Below are 24,194 nucleotides of genomic sequence, written 5' to 3'. Positions count from 1 at the left end.
TTTTTTATATATATATCAGTTGGCCAATTAATTTCTTTCTATTTATAGTAGAGACGGGGTCTCGCTCTTGCTCAGGCTGGTTTTGAACTCCTGACCTTGAGCAATCCGCCCGCCTCGGCCTCCCAAGAGCTAGGATTACAGGCGTGAGCCACCATGCCCGGCAACTTTTTTTTTTTTTACTGTGCTGGACCTAAGGAATTATTTCCATGTAATAACCCGGCGAGTGGGACCTGGCCAAGTTTTCTCCTATATTTGTACAATTTAGGTCATTAAGCAAGAAGGAATATCTCCAGTGATGGCTGCCCATGGAAGAGCATGTGGAATTACTCATGGTAGCACACATAGCAGACTACTGCCAATACATGCTGTGGCAGGCTTACTTTATACTACATAAATATACAGAAGAAGGGTCTGAATAATCACACCCTTCATATGTCCAAACTGTTCTCCACTCTCAGTGATCTGGGTTTCTGGGGTACACTATAATTAAGAATACCACTTTCAAACAGACTGCAACCTACAGTAAGAAATATCTTACTGCCTCAACAGAGTAACCATATACACACATATTTACATATGTATATAATATACATGTATATGTAAAATATAGAATTTATAGATGACATGTACATATCCAGAAAAGATTAAAATATTCATGGTTACTATTTATGACACTTAAAAATGTTTACAACACAATCAACTGATTTCATGACTATGGGATTTGACCTCCAATATGAAGACCACTGCTTTGGAGGATATTCAATAATGAAAATGAAGAAAAAGAAGGTATTGTATTTTATTCTTTTGACAGCTGAAATTATTTTGATAAGATTATTTTATTAGGATCTCTAATGCGAACTTATCTATCAGTATTCAAATTTACTGGAACTGAGTAATACAATTGTTATTTATTTATTTATTTTTTTGAGACACTTTGTTGTCCAGGCTAGAGTGAGTGCCGTGGCGTCAGCCTAGCTCACAGCAACCTCAAACTCCGGGGCTCAAGCAATCCTGCTGCCTCAGCCTCCCGAGTAGCTGGGACTACAGGCATGCACCACTACAGGCATGCCTGTGGTCCTGCTAATTTTTTCTATATATATTAGTTGGCCAATTAATTTCTTTCTATTTATAGTAGAGATGGGGGTCTCGCTCTCGCTCAGGCTGGTTTCGAACCCCTGACCTTGAGCAATCCACCTGCCTCAGCCTTCCAGAGTGCTAGGATTATAGGCGTGAGCCACCGCGCATACGACTGTTAAAGGCAACTTTCAGCCATGTTCCTTACCCTAACCCCCCCCCCAACCTCCACCTGCTTTTCCATCTCTATCATCTTCCTCGCCTAGTCATGGGTTCTGTGCTTAGCATCCTGACTTTTCTGTTGAGACCCTCCTTCTGTTTTCAAACAGTCTCATCTATTTTGCACGGAAATTAAAAAAAAGAAAGAAGAAAACGACATATGTGAACATATGTACAGGTATGTGTATACTTACACACAACTTATAAAACAATCTTTTGCAATCACTCTCTAACTCCTGAGTGGTTTTGTTAATAGCATCTATATTGCCAAACTTGGACAATGAGTAATTTAACTCATTGGAACTGTTAATATTGTTGGTCTGTGTCTTTAAAGATTAAAACTCAATATTTTTGAAATATTAAGAAGATCAATTCAGTCATTAAACCTATTGTTAATTTAATTTCACAGACAGTACTAGTCAAAAGGAAAAAAAACCCCAATACTAGAAATCTGAAAATCCCATGACTAAAAAAGATAAGGTAATTTAAAATAATATTATTTCCTTATTTAAAAGTATTATATTTAAGGAGGAAAAACGAACAAATAAACAACTTTATGCTTTCATTTGTAGTCTAAAACATTACTGACGCCATAAATTAGGAATAACATTGCTAAATCATAATAAATTCTTCTAATATAATATATAACAACATGTGTACTATATATTATATAGGCTTTTACAACATTTCAAATATGTGATCTTTATATCAGGAAAATACAGAAATGAAGCTATATGGCAGACCTTGACTTTTTTCCAGGGTATACGCTAAGACCCTAACAAATATGACAACATAAAATTCCCTACAATAAAAAGTATATTTGACAAAAAGAAAAAAAAAGTCACTTGGCAATTCAAGAGAAATAAAATGAGCTTATTCACTTTGCTAAGTGACTTATACCAGATACCAGCTTCCTACCATGTGTGAGATAAGTAGAGCTTTAGAATTTTATTTTTTTTATTTTTTTGAGACAGAGTCTCACTTTGTTGCCCAGGCTAGAGTGAGTGCCATGGGGTCAGCCTAGCTCACAGCAACCTCAATCTCTGGGACTCAAGCAATCCTCCTGCCTCAGCCTCCCAAGTAGCTGGGACTACAGGCACGTGCCACCATGCCTGGCTAATTTTTTTCCTCTATATATTAGTTAGCCAATTAATTTCTTTCTATTTATAGTAGAGACGGGGTCTCGCTCTTGCTCAGGCGGGTTTTAAACTCCTGACCTCAAGCAATCCGCCCGCCTCGGCCTCCCAGAGTGCTAGGATTACAGGTGTGAGCCACTGCGCCTGGCCTAGAAATATAGTTTTAATTTAAGATTTTGAATAGTTTATACATTCATGTGGGCTCAAAAATCACAAAAGTATGAAAGGGTATTTTATGTAATTTTAGAGGAAAAGACATCCTTTTCTTCCTCCAACAATGGAATTAGGTTTAAATATTTTATAAATTCATTAAAAGCATATTATTACAATAATATATTCTATGATTATACAAATGGAAGGTATTTACTCCATTTACTGTCTGTACCATATTATCAATATATATTTTAGCACCTAAGTACATTAATTTTTACACTCAATTAGTATTGTTTTAAACAGTTTTTCAACTAGTTTCTAAGTATTGGCTTTTTAATAGGACTGAAAGCTCCTTGAAAACAATTATGTCATCAGATGCTACCTGAACACCCTTAGGTAATAAATAAAAGATTATATTAATTCAATAAACAGACAGCTTATATCACTTCACATCCACTGAATTTATTAAAATAAAAAAGCCTCATCTTTTTGAGCATGTAACTGCAGAAAGCTTACCTCTCACTGTTCTCTTCCATAGTATCTTGCATTTTAGAGGAAAGTCCTGTGCATCGGTCACCTGTTAGTTTTTCTTCTTCTAGACCTATTCTGTTTCCATTGTATTTTTCAGTCATTATTTTGTTTGGTAAATGATCAAAAGCAGGAGATAAATCTTCCTTAGATAGTTCTTTCCACCGTTTCTAAGTAGGGAAGAGAAATGACAGACAAACGCAAACACTCTTAGTCACGGAGTTAAGACTTTAACACATGCATCCAGATCCATGGAGCTCAATGACCCCAAACAGATTCAATCCAAAGACATTCTCTCCCAGGCACACTTTAACTCAACTGTCAAAGACAAAGAGAGATTTCTAAAAGCAGCAAGTGAAAAGTGTCAAAAGTCACCTATAAGGGAATCCCCAGCACATTTCTATCAGCAAATTTCTTAGCAGAAACCTTGCAGGCCAGGAAAGAATGGGATGATATATTCAAAGTGCTGAAAGAAAAAAAAAAAAAACTACCAGAAAAGCTTTCCTTCAGAAATGAAAAAGGAATAAAGTCTTTCCCAGACTAGCAAAAGCTGCAAGAATTTATCACGAGACTGGCCTTACAAGAAATAATTAAGAGAGCTGCTTCAACTGGAAGCAAAAGGACAATGATCACTATCATGAAAACAATGAAAGGGTAACTTCACTGGTAGAGGTAAATACACTATCAAATTCTGTAAACTCCATTACTGTACTGGTGGGATAATCTTTCAAATCTCTAGTATGATGGTTAAAAATCAAAACGGCCAGTAATAAATATAGCCACAATAAGTTGTTAAGGAACACACAATATAAGAAGATGTGAATTAAGTAAGAAAATTATAAATTGTATGGGTAGCATAAAAGTCTAGAATATCTGTATAAGACCAAAGTTAAGTTATTATCAGTTTAAAATACTCTATTATTAATCTGTAAGATTTTTTAATGTAAGCCACATAGTAATCACAAAGAAAAAAAAATTACAGCAGATATACAAATAAGACAGAGAAAGAAATCAAAGCTGTCACTACAGAAAATCACTAAACCACAAAAGTAAACAACAGGAGATGAAAAAATGAACAAAGAATATATAAAACAAGCAGAACAGGCCAGGCAGGGTGGCTCAGGCCTGTAATCCTAACACTCTGGGAGGCCAAGGAGGGTGGATCCCTCAAGGTCAGGAGTTTGAAACCAGCCTGAGCAAGAGTGAGACCCCATCTCTACTAAAAATAGAAAGAAATTAATTGGCCAACTAAAAATACACATAGAGGCTGGGTGTGGTGGCTCACGCCTATAGTCCTAGCACTCTGGGAGGCTGAGGCGGGAGGATTGCTCAAGGTCAGGAGTTTGAGACAAGTCTGAGCAAGAGTGAAATACTAAAAATAGAAAGAAATTAGCCAGACAACTAAAAATATATAGAAAAAAATTGCTGGGCATGGTGGTACATGCCTATGATCCCAGCTACTCGGGAGGCTAAGGCAGAAGGATCACTTGAGCCTAGGAGTTTGAGGTTGCTGTGAGCTAGGCTGATGCCACGGCACTCTAGCTGGGACAACAGTGAGACTCTGTCTCAGAAAAAAAAAAAAAGTAAAAAGATGTCAAATAACCTAATATTGCACCTCAAGAAATTAGAAAAACAAGAATAACCAAGAAAAAAAAATTAAAAAAAAATAAATAAAAATAAAAAAAATAGACCAGCAGTTACTTGTTATAAAAAAAAAAAAAGAATAACCAAGATGTCCATTTTTGCCAATTTTATTCAACATAATACCGGAAGTCCTACCCAGAGCAATTAGGCAAGAGAAAGAAATAAGGGATAAAAAGGAATAAAGCCACCTGATTTTTGACAGAGGCACCAAGAATGTAAATTGGGAAAAAAACAGTCTCTTCAATAAATGGTGCTGGATATCCACACTAGAAGAATGACACTAGACTTGCACCTCTCACCCTATAGAAAAAAACAACTCAAAATGAACCAAGGACCTAAACTAAGACCTGAAACTATAAAAGTACTATAAGAAGACAGAGGAAACATTTCAAAACATTGGTCTAAACAAGGATTTTTCGGACAAGACCTCAATAGCACAGGCAAGAAAAACAAAAATAGACAAATGGGATTATATCAAACTAAAAAGCTTCTGCCCAACAAAAGAAACAATCAACAGAGTGAAAAGACAACCTACTGAATGGGAGAAAATATTTGCATCTGACAAGGAGTTAATATCTAGAATATATAAGGAACTCAAAGAATTCAGTATCAAAAAACCCAAATAATACAATTTAAAAACGGGCAAAAGTACTGAACAGTCATTCTTGAAAGAAAATATACAAACAGCCAATAGGTATATGAAAAAATGCACATCACCAATCATCAGAATAATGCAAATCAAAACCACAATGTGATATTCACCTTACCCCAATTAGAATGGCTACTATCAAAAAGACAATAACAAATGCTGCTGTGGATGTGGAGAAAGGTGAATTCTTACACATTTAGTGGGAATGTAAGTTAGTATAGCCATTATGGAAAACAATATGGAAGTTACTAAAAAAATTAACAATAGAACTATCATATGACCCAGAAATCCTACTTCTGGGGATTTATCCAAAGGAAATAAAATTAATTTGTTGAAGAGAAATCTGCATTCCCCTGTTTATTGCAGCACTACTCACTACAGCAAAGACATTAAATCAACTTAAGTATTCAGCAATGAATAAAGAGAAAAAGAAAATGTGGTATGTATACAAAATGGAATACTATTCAACCATAAAAAATAATGAAATTCTATCAATTGCAGCAAAAAGGATGAACCTGGAGGACATTATGTTAAGTGAAATAAGTCATATACAGAATGACAAATACTGCATGATCTCACTCATATATGGAATCTTAAAAAGTTAATCTCAGAAGTAGAGAGTAGAATAGTAGTTACTGGAGGCTGGGGAAGGTACAGAGAAGCAGGAATTGGGGGATTCTAGTCAACAGATACAAAAAGTTACAGTTATCTAACTGTAGAGGAATAAATTTGGTGTTCTATTGCACAGCAGAATGACTATGGTTAACAATATTTTATTTTATATTTAAAAATAGCTAAAAGAGACAATTTTGAATGTTCTCACAACAAAGAAATGATGGACATATGAGGTGACTGATATGCTAAATGGCTAGATTTGATCACTATATATGTATCAAAACATTGCACCGTACCCCATAAATATGTACGATTATGTGTCAATTAAAAACAAAATCAATAAAATCAATAAAAAAGTAAAAATAAGCCAAAAAAGATAAGATTTTAGCTAAAGTTAAATTTTGTTTGCCTCTTAATCCAGTCCTAATCCACTGGTTATGCAACACTGGAACAGTGACCTAGATGGCACTTGCATGTCATCTGGTACTTTCCTGGTCTAAGGGAGAACCAACTGTGACATCCCCAAGCAGACACTTACGATACCAGAGGACTTTAATTTGGTTGTACCTACCAGGAGCACTTGCAGCTCCAGGTAGCTAGCCTCCCAGTGAGCTAAGGAAATGTCCTCTAGCATGCCTGGACTTGAGAGTAGATGACAATTAAAAGCAGAATTCAGACGAAGATGAAAAGAAATTTCCATTTGTTCTATCAAAAAGGACATTATAACCTACCTTGAGAGACTGTTGTGGTGATGAATGAGATGGCACGTGAAGAGCCTAGCATCATGTTTGGCAAATATTAAGTTTCCCATGCCCTCACTGCCACCATTCCTAGGGACAAGGGTAGAGGAAGAAGAGGTACAAAGTATATCTGAGCCCCTGGAGATGAAAGCATGACAACTGCACAGGCCAGAGAAGGAAAAGGTGTGTATAACTTACACACGTGGGACTATGCTCTCTAAAGTCCTTCAAGAGTCAGGAACACAACCACCTTCTATCCACCTGTCAAAAACAACAGTGGTAGAGGTAGCAGCAGTGGAAGCCAGTGGTTGAGCCAATGGTTTTGATTACCTGTGATTCTGACACTGGCCCAAATGACTTACATGGACAGTGGTGGCCCCTTTGAAATTACTATCATGAAAGCAAGGAGTCTTGGATCTCATTAATAAGGAACACACTACTTGTTGCCTGAGGAATTTAATGATTTTCCACAGAGATATAACACTGCAACTTACACTTTTCTGGGCCTTAGGAAATAATCATTCCCAGATACTTTTGTGCAAAATGGTACTTTAAAAAGAAGTGCTTATATATTTAGATTCTAAAACACCTTGGGAAATCCATACACCAGATAAACTAGTTTCTAATGTGTCTCATTATCATTATACAACAGAGAAATTAAAAAGTAAATGGCATTTTACCCACACTCAGCCTTTCCCAGATACGGCTATTTAAATTAGTCACATAATTAAGGTATCTTTTTGTTTTATAATAGTTTATATACAAAAGAATTAGAGAATGAGAAATTCTATAATCTATTGTATTTGAAGGATAGTGAGTAGTACAGTTTGATACAATGTGACTGGAGGATGGAAAACATGCAGTGCTTGAGCAGGAGAGATGAAGCTACGAAGGAAGGATACCTCAAGGAAAGGAGTCTCTGGACTTAGGGAGAAGCAGTGAGGTGGAACTGAACAATCCTGAGCCCTAAGAGGGCTCATACCATGTCCAGGAAGAAGACTGTGCCAATAGTTAAACTACTATATAATAGAAGATAAGATGTTCTCACTTTAGATGACTGTGTCAATTTTTCTTTCTTCCCTTGTTAAATTTCTGTTACTTGGTCCAAATAGATTTTATAGCAAACACATTGTGGAGCACTTTCGACACCCTATGCTATGTTCTGACACTTCAAATGTACTAGCTCTTAATCCTCATGATAATCTTAGGAGAGAGGTACTAATACTACAGAGGATATGGGTGCAAAAAGTTAAGATGACTTGCCCAAGGATATGCAGTTAATAAATAGTTAAGACCAGAATTTTAATCCAGACAGTCTGGGATGACTATTTTAGACCACTTCCCAGAATATGCAACAAGTTCAGAATATGCCAATAAGAAAAAAGTACTCAGCAAAGAGGAAAAAAGACATATTTAATGCTAGTGAATTAAAACAAAACAAAATACAAAACAAGAAGACTATCATCTTGCCATGTCTATGTTCAGCAAACTCATTCATTTTTGCCCTCTGTAACACACAAGTGAGCAGGCACTCACCAGTCACCTGCCTCCGCCTGTCACTGCTGACTGGTAGAAGCCAAAGATTACATCCCAGTAACTACAATATCACGAGCTCTTGTTTTGAGGCCTGGTACAGTTTCATCTCTCTTTCTAACTCTATACTCATGGTGAATCACACCCCATGTAGCACATGCTACTAGGAACAATGTTCCACACGCTGCCTGAAACCCTAACCTCACCCATTTCTATTCACTGAAGAAAGCAGTAAAGTGATATAATTAAACTTGAAATTCTCGGCCGGGTGGGTGGCTCACGCCTGTAATCCTAGCTCTCTGGGAGGCCAAGGCGGGCGGATTGCTCGAGGTCAGGAGTTCGAAACCAGCCTGAGCAAGAGCAAGACCCTGTCTCTACTATAAATAGAAAGAAATTAATTGGCCAACTAATATATACACAAAAAATTAGCCGGGCATGGTGGCGCATGCCTGTAGTCCCAGCTACTTGGGAGGCTGAGGCAGGAGGATTGCTTGAGCCAGGAGTTTGAGGTTGCTGTGAGCTAGGCTGATTCCACGGCACTCACTCTAGCCTGGGCAACAAAGTGAGACTCTGTCTCAAAAAAAAAACAAAAACAAAAAAAACTTGAAATTCTCTATAATTTGTTAAATAATTTACATTTAATACTTTATTAGTAGTATCAAACTATTAGCTAGAGATTTTACAACATCAGGTCTGAATTACCAAACTAGATATTTATTCTGGGAGGTTTACTGTCGTCATTGATACTGGGGGTTATTAATAAATATGTGGTAATACCAGCAATTACTTTATGTATTTATGTCTGACCTTGTGCGTAGAGGCAACTACAAATTATCTATATTTATCTAGGAAGGTCAAGGCCATTGGAAGTGTTCAGTAAATGAATATATGCTATATGAATATAATCACATATATGTATTTACAGACTTAAAATGTAATCATTGTAGATATGTAATATTAATAGCTCCCCTTTGTCCCTATCGGGCCTAAATCACTTTTTATACATATGTGCAAGAAATCTTCACAGAAAAACTAACATATAACTGTATCTAATATTGAAAATACCACTGACATCATATAAATCTAAAATAAGACTGAGGGTGAAGGCAGATGTCCCTTTTAGGAAAAAGGGCCGGAGATGAGGAAGAATTACATGGGTTGAGTACTACTGAGCAGGAAGACAGTTCCCCTTAGAAAGGAGACAAATGGAATCATATAAAATGCTTAACTAAAACCATAAAAGGGACAAATGAGCAGAATACAAAACAGAAACAGAGAGCAAAGACAACAACAAACATAGTAAATATTGGTCTAACATTATCAGTAATCACTTTGAGTGTCAATGGTCTAAATGCACAACAATAAAAAAAGATTCTCAAAGCAGATAAGAAACCCATTTAACAACACATATAGACTAAAAAATATACCATGCTGACACTTATCAAAAGAAAGCAAGAGTAGCTATATTAATTTCATACAGCACAGACTTTAAGAAAAGTTATCAGAGAAAAAGAGCATTACATAATGACAAACAGGTTGATTCTCTAAGACGCAAAAATCCTTAACATGTATGTACCTAACAACAGAGCCACAAACTACGTGAGTCAAAAACAGACAGAACTGCAAGGAGAAATAGAAGAATCTATTTTCATAGTTTCAATCTATTTTCATAGGAGACTTCAACATTTCTCTATCAGAAATAGACAGATCCCGGAGGCAGAAAATCAGTAGGGACAGTTAAACTCAACAACACCATCAATCAAATGGATATAACTGAGATCTGTGTAGATGTATACATAGTATCTATAGATGCATCTATGTAGATGTATATGCGTATGTGTTCCCAGACCACAATGGAGTTAAACTGGAAATCAGTAACAGAGAGATAACTGGAAAAATCTCAATACACTGAGATTAAACAACACACTTCTAAACAGCACATAGATCAAAGAAAAAATCTCAAGAGGAATTTTAAAATATTGGTTTTAAAATTCAAATTTAAATCAAATTTAAATCAAAATGAAAACACAATTTATCAAAAGTTGTGGGATGCAGCAAAAGCAGGGTTTAGAGGGAAATTTATAGCTTTTAATACATATTACTAGAAAAGAAATACCTAGGCTGGGCACAGTGGCTCATGCCTGTAATCCTAGCACTTTAAGAGGCTGAGGTGGGAGAATTACTGAGCCCAGGAGTTAGAGACCTGCCTGAGCAGACCTCATCTCTACCACAAAAAAAAAAAAAAAAAAAGAGAGAGAGAGAGAAGAAAGGAGAATAGAAAAATTAGTTGGTTGAGGTGGTACACGCCTGTGGACCCAGCTACATGGGAGGCTGAGGGGAGGAGGATCGTCTGAGCCCAGGAGCTGAAGGTTGCAGTGAGCTATGATAATGCCACTGCATTCTAGCCTGATAGACAGAGCAAGACCCTCCCCACCCCCAAAAAGGAAAAGAAATATCTAAAATCAATAATCTAATTTTCCTCCTAAAGAAACTAGAAAAAGAACAAATTAAAAACAAAGTAAGCGGCCGGGCGCGGTGGCTCACGCCTGTAATCCTAGCTCTTGGGAGGCCGAGGCGGGCGGATTGCTCAAGGTCAGGAGTTCGAAACCAGCCTGAGCAAGAGCGAGACCCCGTCTCTACTATAAATAGAAAGAAATTAATTGGCTAACTGATATATATATAAAAAAAATTAGCCGGGCATGGTGGCGCATGCCTGTAGTCCCAGCTACTCGGGAGGCTGAGGCAGGAGGATCGCTTGAGCCCAGGAGTTTGAGGTTGCTGTGAGCTAGGCTGACGCCACGGCACTCACTCTAGCCTGGACAACAAAGTGAGACTCTGTCTCAAAAAAAAAAAAAAAAAAAAAAAAAAAAAAAACAAAGTAAGCAAAAGAAAATAAAGAATAAGAAAAAACAGGAAATCAATAGAGAAAATGAAGGAAACCAAAAGTTTATTTTTTGAAAAGATCAATAAAATTAATGAATCTGTAGCCAGACGGAGAAAAAAAGAGAGGACATGAATAAGCAATATCATAAATGAAAGAGGGGACCATCACTACAGATCCCATGGACATTAAAGAATAATAAAGGAATATTATTAACAACTCTATGCCCTTAAATTTGATAACCTAGATGAAATGGACCACTTCCTTGAAAGACACAATTTGCCAAAATTCACACAGGAAGAAACAATTTAAATAGGCTTATGTATTCGGTTCGCAAACAGAAAAAGAAAAAAATTATTGATGTTATGGTTGGTAGGGAACAGGTATCATTAACAAAATAGATACCAGAGTTTTTAAACAGGACAATGTTCACTTTAATGAAACAATCCCATTTTTGATTGAAGTACCTATTTACAGACTAATTAATAACCTTCCAAAACAAAAAGCACCAAGCCCAAACAAGTTCGCTGGTGAATTCTACCAAACATTTAAGGAAGACATAACAATCATCTAAAATCTCTTTCAGCGGGTAGAAATAGAGGGAGTACTTACTAACTCATTACCATCCCATGGTAAACTTGTTCATATATGAGAAACATAATGAAAAGAGACCCTATCTATTTATACTATCTATATTAGTATTAAAAAAATAAGTAATAGTATCTACTTATATCTAATAATAAAAGTATCTTCATGAGAATAAAGCCACCAACCAGAAAAATATAACATTTTACTGGTATTTCATTGTATCTGACATAAGCATTCAAGTTACTCACTGATATAAAGTGAAATATTATATAAACTAAATATTCTATAATCCCATGTTAAGTATCTAATGGGGCAAAAGTACCTAAATTTTCTGGTTTATTTTAATAATTAAATGCTTAAGCCCCCCTTACATGAAAAATTCAATTTATTTAATGAAATCTTGTTCCTACTAGGTTTTTTAAGTAACACACATTAATTCAAATATACTTTTTAGAAGGGAGAAGACAAGGGCTCAAGTAGAGTACAGTTATTTGATGCTGTGTTTAACAAACCAGTATTATTCTTCCCCAAGAAAAGTTTACCTGTATATTAGAATCTCCCTTTATATACTTTGCTCCTTCTATTATAGCCATATAGGAGAATCTAAGTTGATCTGGGGTCTGTATAAGTCCCATTCGATATTTTCTCATACTCAATAACACCTGCTTAATGTTAATATCTTCTCCTTTTTCCACCTGCAAGAAAAGTAAAAGTAAGTCAAGCCTTTTGTTTTTAGAGTCCAGGAAACAGAAGCAATACAGGATCATTGCTAAAATTTTTGCTATACATTTGTTCCTCCTTAAGAATAATCAAACACTGCAGCTGTAACTGTTGTGTACACAACTATCTCAATCTACCCATCCTCCCCTGCTCAAGTAGTAAATGAAGGGCTTTTGATTCTTTAGCTGATTCACAATTGATTCCAAACCAATCTAGTAATCCCATTCATTTTGGTTAGTAATTGGTCAAAGGAAGGATTTATGGTCACTTCCGGCTAATATAAGGGTAAATTTGCTGGGATTAGTTTTTATTTTCAATGATCTTGGTAGGAGTAAATCTTTTTGCCCATCGCCCTTCTGCCTTCTTTATGTCTACCCTATAGACATGATGTCTAGATGTCTGCCCTCTAAAGATGGTGGAAAAGAAAGTCAGAAAAAGCCTAGATCCACAATAACACTGCTGAGCTACCACACCAGCTCTGGACTATTGATCTGATATTAGAATTCCACCCCTCCCTTCCACAATTTAACCGAAAACGAAAAAAATTATTGAAGTTATGGTTGGTAGGGAACAGGTATCATTAACAAAATAGATACCAGAGTTTTTAAACAGGACAATGTTCACTTTAATGTAACAATCCCATTTTTATTCAAGTATACTGTATATAAGCAAAGTAATACAGTAAGTGTGTTAAGACTCAGTGTTTCCTAATTTCTAGCTTTCACTAGAGATGCACTATCCAAACTGTTCTACCAAGAGGACCACTTCAATGATCAAGCTCCTGTTAAAGTACACGTGTTTGCAATGAATAACATCATATTTCTTCATTTGACAATCTACTTTGTGCTAGCAGTCATGTTAGAAAGTTTGAGAATGCTGAGATAAGTGCAAAGAAGTATAGCTAAGTTTTACAGGACAGAGAAGAGACTAACAGAGGAAGGCAGGACAACACAAGGCCTTAAAGTAAAGGTTGAAGATACCACTCTACTAAATTGCCCAGGTTGTTGATAATCTTTTTTTTTTTTTTTTTTTTTTGAGACAGAGTCTCGCTTTGTTGCCCAGGCTAGAGTGAGTGCCGTGGCGTCAGCCTAGCTCACAGCAACCTCAGACTTCTGGGCTCAAGCGATCCTGCTGCCTCAGCCTCCCGAGTAGCTGGGACTACAGGCATGCGCCACCATGCCCGGCTAATTTTTTTTATATATATATCAGTTGGCCAATTAATTTCTTTCTATTTATAGTAGAGACGGGGTCTCGCTCTTGCTCAGGCTGGTTTTGAACTCCTGACCTTGAGCAATCCGCCCGCCTCGGCCTCCCAAGAGCTAGGATTACAGGCGTGAGCCACAGCGCCCGGCCTGATAATCTTAAAACAAGCTCAGGAAAGCAGAAGTAAAACTACAGGGAATACTGAAGGAGTAGATGGTATGGAAATCAAGGCAGAAGGTATTACTGACGGGTTTGATTCTATAATATAATACAAGGAGGGAGAAAGAAGACAGAAGTTGGAAGGGGCATAAGAGCAAACAGAAGCCCCCATTTCCAAGTAAGGAAAATTAAAGGCCCTAAGAAGCGAAGAGAAGGCCTGGGCTGTCTCTGGGCTGGGTATGGGGGTATCAGTGGAGAAAGAAGCAGCCGCGGGGGGTGGGGGCAGAGATCCGAATCTCAGGAGAATAACAATGATACTAACATTTATGGAATGCTTAGAAAACACCAAGGACTCTTCCATGTGTCCTAAATATATTAATTCGTTGAATTCTCACAGCAACACTGAGGTAAATCTATCATTATCCCTAGTTTTTAAATAAGAAAAAAAGATAAAGTGGCTTGTCTAAGGAATGAATTCAATATTACATATAATTTTATATTTGAAAAAAAAAAGAGGGGGGGTCTATTATTTCTGTAATACAAAGACACCAGGAAGAAAAAAGTCTTCTTGGGGATCTCTAGAATCAGATTGGACACATCCCCACCACTCATGAACAAGAGGCAGTTGAAAGGGTAGAAAAGAGATTTTTAGGTTTCTCCAAAAGAAGGCAGAAGTCTGAGGAACCCAGTTCTGGGATATGACATCAGAGCCTACTCCTTGCCAGTGGAAACAATAAAAAAAAAAATCAATGAGACTAAAATGAGATAATAAGAAGAGAAACACTTACCAGAACAAGACAGGTATCTACCAGAGAGAAGGTGCCAGAGCGCCCAATGCCTGCACTACAGTGGATCACTGCAGGCCCATGGTCAGGGTTCAACGAGCCAGATTCTCTCACTTTAAACAAGAAATTGAGAAATGAAGCTGGTGATTCGGGGACTCCGAAATCTGGCCAGGTAGTATAATGAAAGTGAGATATTGTTCTGGTTTCACCACTCTAAAAAGTAAAAATCGAGGGAGAAGAAGTTAGTTCTAATTTCTTTTAAAATTAAAAACTACGTCAGAAAGATCATGTGTTTTGCATAATGCTTTTAATCATTCTGGACTGTTTATATGATTTTTTCCATTTTGTTTTTGATAGTCATGAACATACAAATTAGGGAAGATTTTCTTTAGGAGAATTTGGAATATATTAATAATAGCTAACACATACAATACTAATTATTTTGGAGGTCTGTTCTAAGTTCTTTACTTATTAACCCAATCCACACAAGAATCCTATTAAAACCAAATAGGTTTTAATGGATTAGAAAACCAAATAGGTTTCTGGATGAGAAAACTGAAGCAAAGGCTAAGTAATCTGGCTCAAGGTCACATAGCCAGAAAATGGCAGAGCCAGGATCTGAAGCAATCCATGTAGCATTTGGGTTCTTAACTACTAGCCTATACCATGCACATTACCAATATTTTCTTTAATCTGTGCATAATGATGAGTGGATTCTTTTTCTCTATTTTTAAAAATTCCTACCAGCATAATTTCACATTTTTAATGTCTTCCTTTTTAAGAATTCCAGAGTTTATTTTTAACATATACTCTCCCCTTTATGTGATTTATCTTATAGATTCTACTACAAAGGCACAGAGGAGCAACTCAAGAATTAATTTAAAGGAACAATCTTTATATCTTTAATTGAAATTGCTCCTCTAACTATTGTCTTTCCCCATGGTAATAATCTCCAATCCTAACACTGCTCATATGCCTTTGCTGATGTGCTAAAGTGGTTCGCCAACATGCTAAGTGTTTCCTGTCTTCTAAGCCTGCCTGGCATTCACTACCACTTCCTGGATATGCCTGATGATCTTTATTTCTGACAAACTCATTATAAAAATGTTCCTTAGCTTTTGCCAATTGCCTTTTGCCCCAAGGAGCACTTCTCTGCTTTATACTCTTCATTTCTGTAAACGAAGCAGTACTTCTACTAATATTGTCTCTGTATAATTTTTTAGTTTTAGCATAGGTCTTTTTTGTAGGAGGAGGCACAGAAGCAATATATTGATATGTTTCATGGTTCACAGCTAAAGATTATTATTACAACATCCTCCTCCCAATAAAAATTTTCAAAATTAGATCTTTTATTTTTAAAAATAAATTTTCCTATTTTTCAGTAGAAATTAAGATTCCTAAGTTCTAGACTCAGTCATAGAAGTCATAACACTGATAAAATATAGTGTAAATTTTTAAATTTATGTACTTTTAGGGACCCTTTTTTAAAAAACACCCAGCTTTAATGATTTCAAATACACTGTGATCCATGGGTTCTCAATGTACTAAAGACAGGAGAAAATTTCCTCATTACTAATTAAAACGATGATCATGATTCCTAGATTTTCAAAACATTTCCCTTTAGAGTCTAAATTATGTTAAGTGAACAAAACCAAACTAAAGCTTATATACTATATGATTCCATTTATAAGACATTCTGGAAAAGGCAAAAATCATAGAAACAGAAACCAGATCAGTGATTGCTGGAAGCAGAGGATAGGGCTGACTGTAAACAGGCAGCTTGAGAAAATTTTGGAGGGTGATAGAATCATTCTGTTTTTTTATTTTGGGGATGGTCACACAACTCAATGCATTGTCATAAGTCATATAACTGTACACCATAAAGAGTCAATCTGGGCCAGGCACGGTGGCTCACACTTGTAATCCTAGCACTTTGGGAGGCTGAGGCAGGAGGATAGCTTGAGGTCAGGAATTTGAGACCAGCCTGAGCAATAGAGAGACCACTGTCTCTACAAAAATAAACAAATAAATAGAAAAATCAGTGGGATGTGGTGGCCAGTAGTCCCAGCTACTTGAGAGGCTGGGGCAGGAGGATCACTTGAGTCCAGGAGTTTGAGGTTGCTGTGAGCTATGATGTTGACACCACTGCACTCCAGCCTAGGTGACAGAGGGAGACTCTGTCTCCAAAGAAACAAACAAAGAACAAACAAACAAAAAAAGAGTCAATCTTGCTAGAGGTTTTAAAAAAAAAGTGAATTATATTTACTGTATTGAAATAGGGAATTTGGCTGGTCACAGTGGCTCACGCCTGTAATCCTAGCACCCTGGGAGGCCGAGGCAGGTGGCTCGCACAAGGTCAGGAGTTTGAAACCAGCCTGAGCAAAAGCGAGACCCTGTCTCTACTATAAATAGAAAGAAATTAATTGGCCAACTAAAAACATATATATAAAAAATTAGCCGGGCATGATGGTACATGCCTGTAGAGCTACTCGGGAGGCGGAGGCAGGAGGATCACTTGACCCAAGAGTTTGAGGTGGGCAAGGCTGATGCCATGCACTCTAGCCCAGGCAACAAAGTGAGACTCTGTCTCAAAAAAAAAAAAAAAAAAAAATAGGGAATTTGAAACATTCCAAATTAAGAAGGCTAAACTGTAGTTTCCTTTTACAAAGTAGTAAGTGGGCAGTTAAGAAGGCAATATCCACAAAGGAATGGAAGTTGGTCCTTGATTAGCCCAGGGAATTAGTTAACTCAAAAGTCATGTTTTCCTTTTAATGGGGTGTAAGATTCCAGTAGGTGTTTTCAACCCTATTTTTTTCTCACTGACAACTGCCCTGCCATGGCCATCAACAGGGTCAGGCTCAGTCCACATGAGCCTAAATCAGGTCCAGCATAAACCAGCCAAATCCCTAGGTCCCTGTCCTATGTGAGCGTGTGAGCTCTGCTCGCCAGGCTGTGGCTCAGAACTCCTAGTGTTGTATGCTCCATTAATGCACCACACATCCTGGCGTAAAACATGTGGTCACTCCAAAGTCCCGAGTGGCTGCTTGTTTTTTCTTTGCTTATATGATTTTGGCTCAAGACTAGTGATCTCTTGTTTTTTTTCAAATTCATACTGTCTGGGATACTGGAAGTCAGTTCCTAGAAATACTCATGACTATTTGTATAATATAGTTAGTCTTCTCCACTAATACATTTTTGAAAATCAGTGTTTTTCTTTTCCCTATAGAACCAGACTAAAAGACTTTTGAGAGGTTCATTTTGATTAACTCACAAGATTCAAAGAACATAGCTTAAGAAATCACATAATTCATGGTTACAACGAACCATACAAAGGAATGAGACCCATATGTTTACTACTCTGGTACAGAACTGTTCATGTGCATGACTAGACCCTTTTTCCTCTTTTTCATGTTGGAAAAAAAATGTGAGAGAAAAAAGGGTTGCTAATGGATACAGAGCTAAAACAAAACTCATCTTTATTTCAAAGAAGCTCTATATTTAGACTTTACACTTTTTGGCAATTTCCTTATTTCAAAACTATGGAAGCATCCTTTCCTTCTCCTCAGTCCCCCAATCATGCTGCTACTCCTGTGACCCCCAGCCTGTGTCTCCCACGCCTTCCCACTGCTTCACCCCACTCCCCATGCATACACAGGTGATGCCCACAATTATAGGGCTGTCCCCATCTGCAGCTGTTCCACACATGCCTGCCAAGTTTTCCTTGTAAAATTTTGCATTATATGTACCACATTCTGCACAAAAATGTCAGTCAGTGGCTTAATGTTCTTTTTAAGGCAAAATCCCATTTACATTTTTTGAAAGAGATTCTAAATTTAAAGTCTTTGAATAAGGATGTTAAACTTGTTATAGATGGAGGCCCAGAAAATAATCTGTGGGTTGAGTAGGTGTAAGACAATGGGGAGTCATTAGGCCTATGGCAATTTTTTTTTTTTTTGAGACAAGAGTCTAGATTTGTTGCCTAGGCTAGAGTGAGTGCCGTGGCGTCAGCCCAGCTCACAGCAACCTCAAAGTGCTGGGCTCAAGCAATCCTCCTGCCTCAGCCTCCCAAGTAGCTGGGACTACAGGCGTGCGCCACCATGCCTGGCCAATTTTTTCTATGTATATTAGTTGGCCAATTAATTTCTTTTTATTTACAGTAGAGACGGTGTCTTGCTCTTGCTCGGGCTGGTTTCGAACTTCTGCCCTCAAGCAATTCGCCCGCCTCGGCCTCCCAGAGTGCTAGGATTACAGGTGTTAGCCACCAAACCCGGCCAGGCCTATGGCAATTTAAGGGTATGCCCTTTCTAAAGCCAATCAATTTCAAGTTAATAATTTATTATATATTTTTAATAGATTATAAATTTTCTAATTATCATAAAATTCTATAGAGCTCTATGATCCTAGGCCCGATTATTTTCACACTTTAGGTATATATAGAAGGTGTCAAGATGTTTCTAAAAGACTTTCACTAAGTCCCAGTTTTGTCATCTATAAATGTCATTTATAATTTTTACCTTATAAAGCTGTTGCAAGGAATAAATGAAATAATGAATGTAAAGTACCTGCCATATGCCTGCAAAAGGTAAATGCTTAACAGATACTGGCTATTTCTAAAGCAATTATACTCACTAATTGCTTACATTATAGCCCCTAAAAAGCTCCAATCAATCATAAAACTCAACACATTTTCAACCTCTTCAGTGAACATTTCCTCCATACTGAAGAGTGATAAAGTTTGTTAACCCTATCTCCTAACTTGATGTCAAATCTGTACCCTCACTGTCACTGCCCTAGTTCATCAATTTTTGCCAGGATCATCATATTCTGTTGGTGATAAATATTTACAGATCACAATTCATTTTGAAAGATGGACAGAACATACCAGATCAGGAAGAGAGTGGCAGGAATAGCTAGGCACAGGCTTGTATTCTATACAGAGAGAAAGCAATATGCAAGGGCTAAGCCTGTAGGAATCAACCTATTAGAGAAGTCTGTCTGTGAGCATGATCCAATCTTGTAACTGATGGGAGCCACAGAAGGATTTTTAGAGCATGGTGGAAGATCATAACTGTGTTTACAACATTCACCCAGGTGTAATGTGCATAAAAATGTACTTGATATGATGGCAGAGGCGAGCTCCAAGGCAGCAGGTAAGGAACTTACCCATGGGAGTTAAAAACTTTGTTATGGAGCTTAAAAAATATGTATGTGTGTGTATGTGCATGCACACACATACACACACACACAAGTATTGAACAAGCCAGTAAAATGATAAAATTTAAATTACATAAAGAAGTGTAAGACCAGGCGCGGTGGCTCACACCTGTAATCCGAGCACTCTGGGAGGCAGAGGTGGGAGGATTGCTTGAGCTCAGGAGTTCAAGACCAGCCTGAAACAGAGCAAAACCCCGTCTCTACTAAAAATAGAAAAAAATTAGCTGGGCATGGTGGCGCGTGCCAGTAGTCCCAGCTACCCAGAAGGCTGAGGCAGGAGGACTGCCTGAGTCTAGGAGTTTGAGGTTGCTGTGAGCTAGGCTGATGCCACAGCACTCTAGCCCAGGCAACAGAGTGAGACTCTGTCTCAACAACAACAAAGAAGTGTAAGAACTGTAGGTGCTAGAATTAAATGTGTCCAGGCATGTTAAAACGGGCACAATGAGGCACTGAAGGAAGGGCGTGCAGGCAGAGGCAGAGAAGAGAGAGGAGAACATTCTAGGTGGAATAAATTGTTTAAACTATTTTGAACCAAATCCCAGCTGAGCATCATGCTAATCAGACTCTCATCCTGCTCTGAGTAAATCTATAGGGACAGAGAAATAGAAGATAGTCAGCATTATAACAGTATTCCTGGAACTTGCTAAACATAAAGCTGGCCAACAATATTACAGAAAACAGTGAAGGGCAACTAAATAGAGAAATCTGAACGACAAACAAGTACTTTAGATGACCTTTTATTTTAAAAACCCCTCAAAACCATCTCCATAGCTTAACCCACAAGCCATTGTGAACGCAGAGTTAGAATCTCTTCATTCCAGAGCAAGAGTGCAAACTTTTAGCTCTAAGTAAGACACTGAAAAAGGTTCCTGGTATATAGTTTTGCTGTTCCATGAGACTGAAGGTCTCTAAAAGGAAAGGGCCTGCTTAGACAACACCTTTGGCCCTGGACTTGTTAACAGATAAAAGTCAGACTCCTTTAGAAGCAAAATGGTTCTTTGCTTCTAAAGGAACCTCAATAGCCAAAGACCTACAGGCTGAGGCTGGCCATTATCCCCTACTTCCTCATCACTTTCTCTAGCTCCTTGTTCTTTCTTTCTCCCTACATTTATTCTGTTCAACTGCCTCTTGCTCCTATTGTCCCTCTCAATTCATTACTAGTGCAAAGGAAACAGATAAACATAACAAAAAGGTAATTAATCATCGTGTATGACATTTTAGGGACTGCCATGGTATCAACTCACCTGATGCTTGTAGCAATCCTATGAAGCAAGTATGTCACACCCTCATTTTATAGATGATAAAACTGAGGCAACGAAGTGAAGTAAGGTGATCCAAGTCACTCAGCCAGAGTGGCAGAATCGGGGTTTAAACTTAGACAATCTGGTTCTAGAGTCTATGTACTTAACCAAAGGTAATTCGGCCTCTTATACAGAAATGCTACTTTATGCTTCTAACATTTCTAATTCTTAATAAATATTGCAAAGTAGAACATAAACAAATTATTGCTATTTTATTTATGGCAGATTCTAAACCCAGGCCAATGAGAAATCTAGTGATCATTTCATTATACCACACAGTTGCTAGCAACTAGAACATGGTGGTTGGCTAACTCCAGGTGGCCTCAACTCCAGAAGATGCTTTAGAATCAAGATTCGGCCCATTCTACTACGTGAAGTATCCTAAGAATGGAAAAACAAGCACTACTATATATTCACCATCAAATTGGAATTAACTGATCAACGCTTAAGTGCATAAATAGTATTAACATCCACTGGGTGTCAGGCAGATGGGACGGGGGGAAGAAGGGATGAATATATACACATGTAATGGGTGCGGTATGCACCGTCTGGGGGATGGACATGCTTGATGCTCTGACTCAGGTGGGGGCAAAGGCAATATACGTAACCTAAACATTTGTACCCCCATAATATGCTGAAAAAAAAAAAGAATCAAGAATCTACTTAGGCCGGGCAAGGTGGCTCACGCCTGTAATCCTAGCTCTTTGGAAGGCTGAGGTGGACGGATTGCTCGAGGTCAGGAGTTCAAAACCAGCCTGAACAAGAGCGAGACCCCATCTCTACTATAAATAGAAAGAAATTAATTGGCCAACTAATATATATAGAAAAAATTGGCCAGGCATGGTGGGCATGCCTGTAGTCCCACCTACTCGGGAGGCTGAGGCAGGAGGATAGCTTGAGTCCAGGAGTTTGAGGTTGCTGTGAGCTAGGCTGATGCCACGGCACTCATTCTAGCCTGGGCAACAAAGTGAGACTCTATCTCAAAAAAAAAAAAGAATCTACTTATACAACAATTAGCATCTTTTAAAAAAGACTCATCCCAGTGTCAGAAGTTAAGAGGACCTGGATTCGACTTTAGTCTGTCACTTATCAGCCAAGCAATGTATCTATAGAAAAATTCCCATAACCTAATGTATTTTAAGGCTTTTCTTTTAAGAAAATATTAAATATGGGGAGAATAAGAATATTTAGGCTGCCCACATAAAAAGAAGACTGTGGCTCTAATGATATGCAAAAATGCTTTGCAACCTGATAAAATATAAAAGTCATCCTATGTTTTTATTATTTGAGGTATAATCGATTCTCAATTAAGATTATTTCAAAAACAGAGAAACACATTTTACCTTTCATCTAAATAAATTTTAATGCCATAAGCAGATCACTCACCTGGAATAAATACCAAGAGAAGATGATTCACAGAACTGTGAGAAGCTTATAGAAATACAATTCTGTTTCTGGGAATAAGCACAATTCAGTATCAAACAGTTACTGAGGAGGTCGGATAATCCTAGCCCTCTGGGAGGCCAAGGTGGGTGGATCGCTCAAGGTCAGGAGTTCAAAACGAGCCTGAGCAAGAGTGAGACCCCGTCTCTACTAAAAATATAAAGAAATTAATTGGCCAACTAAAAATATATAGAAAAAATTAGCCAGGCATGGTGGCACACACCTGTAGTCCCAGCTACTCAGAAGGCTGAGGCAGGAGGATCGCTTGAGCCCAGGAGTTTGAGGTTGCTGTGAGCTAGGCTGACACCACAGCACTCTAGCCCAGGCAACAGAGACTCTAACTAAAAAAAAAAAAAAAAAAAAGGTACTGAGGTATCTCAATGCAGTAGATGACATATGTAAATGGGACAGTAGGGACAAAGTAAATATACTAATGGGAATTTATAAATAAATCTAAGCATTATAATTCCTAACCTTGAGCCTCTTCAGGTGACTCAAAAGATCACATAATAAGCTTATTTATGTCATGGGAAGCTGAACAATAGGAAAACCAGAACCTGGGCCGTAAGCACATAGCATGCACTCATGCTTACTCTACGCAGTAAAAACAGAGAGGTGTTCCAAGAGATCAACTGTAAAAAGGCATTTCCACACATCTGAAAAGTATGTGTGGGTGTGAATGTGTGTACACATATCTCCCTACTCCCTAAAGCTTTTTTGTGTTGTTAGTGATCATGTTAATCAGTTAATGCACTTAATGGCTAACTAAAACAGTTTTCACTTTATAAACTAGATACATTCCTGAAGTCATGTCTGGCCAAACATTTTCCTATTTTCTAGCTATCCAAGTTTCTATTAGCATCTCAGAATCACTCTCTCTTCATATTTTCCAGCTTATTCTAATTATAACACAAAAAAGGCAAAAGAGGCGAGTGGGAAAAGGGGGAGAAATGCCTTGATCACTAGCTTAGAAACAGCAGGTTCATAACCTACCTCAATCAAGGACCAATTCATAGATTTCTGGGGGGGAAATCCAAGTAAATGTTCTTAAGACCATATGCTACATTTATTTCACTATTTTTCCAACTCAATAAGGACAAATTTCTGTGTCATGAATGACTTAACAAAAGTAAGTTCTTTTCAAAACTATTTCGTTATTCTCAACAGTAATAAGTACCAGGAGCTATTTATTGGTTACTGGCCATTTATTCTACATTAGATGCTTTGCATATACATCTTCATTTGGTCTCCATGACAGCCCCAGAAGGGAGGTATAACCTCTATTTTAGCTCAGGGAAACTGAGGAACAAATCCAAAGCACATATCTACTAAGTGCAGAGCAGGGATTTGAACCTAGGTTTGCCTGATTTGAAAGCCCCCCTCTTAATCTCTAACTAGTTTTAAGAATTAATTTTCAATCACCAAATATCAACCTCAACCTTGAAATTCTTAGTCACTAGGTTTTCTTGAGAGTCCTCCGAGAACTACTACATACAGGAACATAACCTGAAAACAATGATTATGACTAGACACCATTATCGATATTATCCAAATGCATGTGCTGTAACAAACTTCAAATCTAATAATAAAGATTTCTTAAACTGTCATA

The 24,194-nt window shown here is 37.5% G+C and overlaps 1 protein-coding gene across 3 annotated transcripts in view; it reads right to left on the bottom strand.

The window, feature by feature from the left end:
• Nucleotides 1-24,194, bottom strand: part of PTPN2 (protein tyrosine phosphatase non-receptor type 2) — an 85,611-nt gene that overhangs the window by 10,798 nt on the left and 50,619 nt on the right. For all 3 annotated transcript variants that reach the window (XM_075993701.1, XM_012746227.3, XM_012746226.2), the window contains exons 6-8: nucleotides 14,631-14,840; nucleotides 12,303-12,455; nucleotides 3,099-3,280 (exon numbers count right to left, since the gene is read on the bottom strand). In XM_075993701.1, coding sequence (XP_075849816.1) covers nucleotides 3,099-3,280; nucleotides 12,303-12,455; nucleotides 14,631-14,840 — 545 coding nt within the window. The remainder of the gene's footprint in view (nucleotides 1-3,098; nucleotides 3,281-12,302; nucleotides 12,456-14,630; nucleotides 14,841-24,194) is intronic.

This window comes from Microcebus murinus, chromosome 17 (assembly GCF_040939455.1).
Source record: "Microcebus murinus isolate Inina chromosome 17, M.murinus_Inina_mat1.0, whole genome shotgun sequence".
In the NCBI taxonomy this organism is placed as follows: Eukaryota; Metazoa; Chordata; class Mammalia; order Primates; family Cheirogaleidae; genus Microcebus; species Microcebus murinus.
This window is presented reverse-complemented; position numbering and strand designations above follow the sequence as displayed.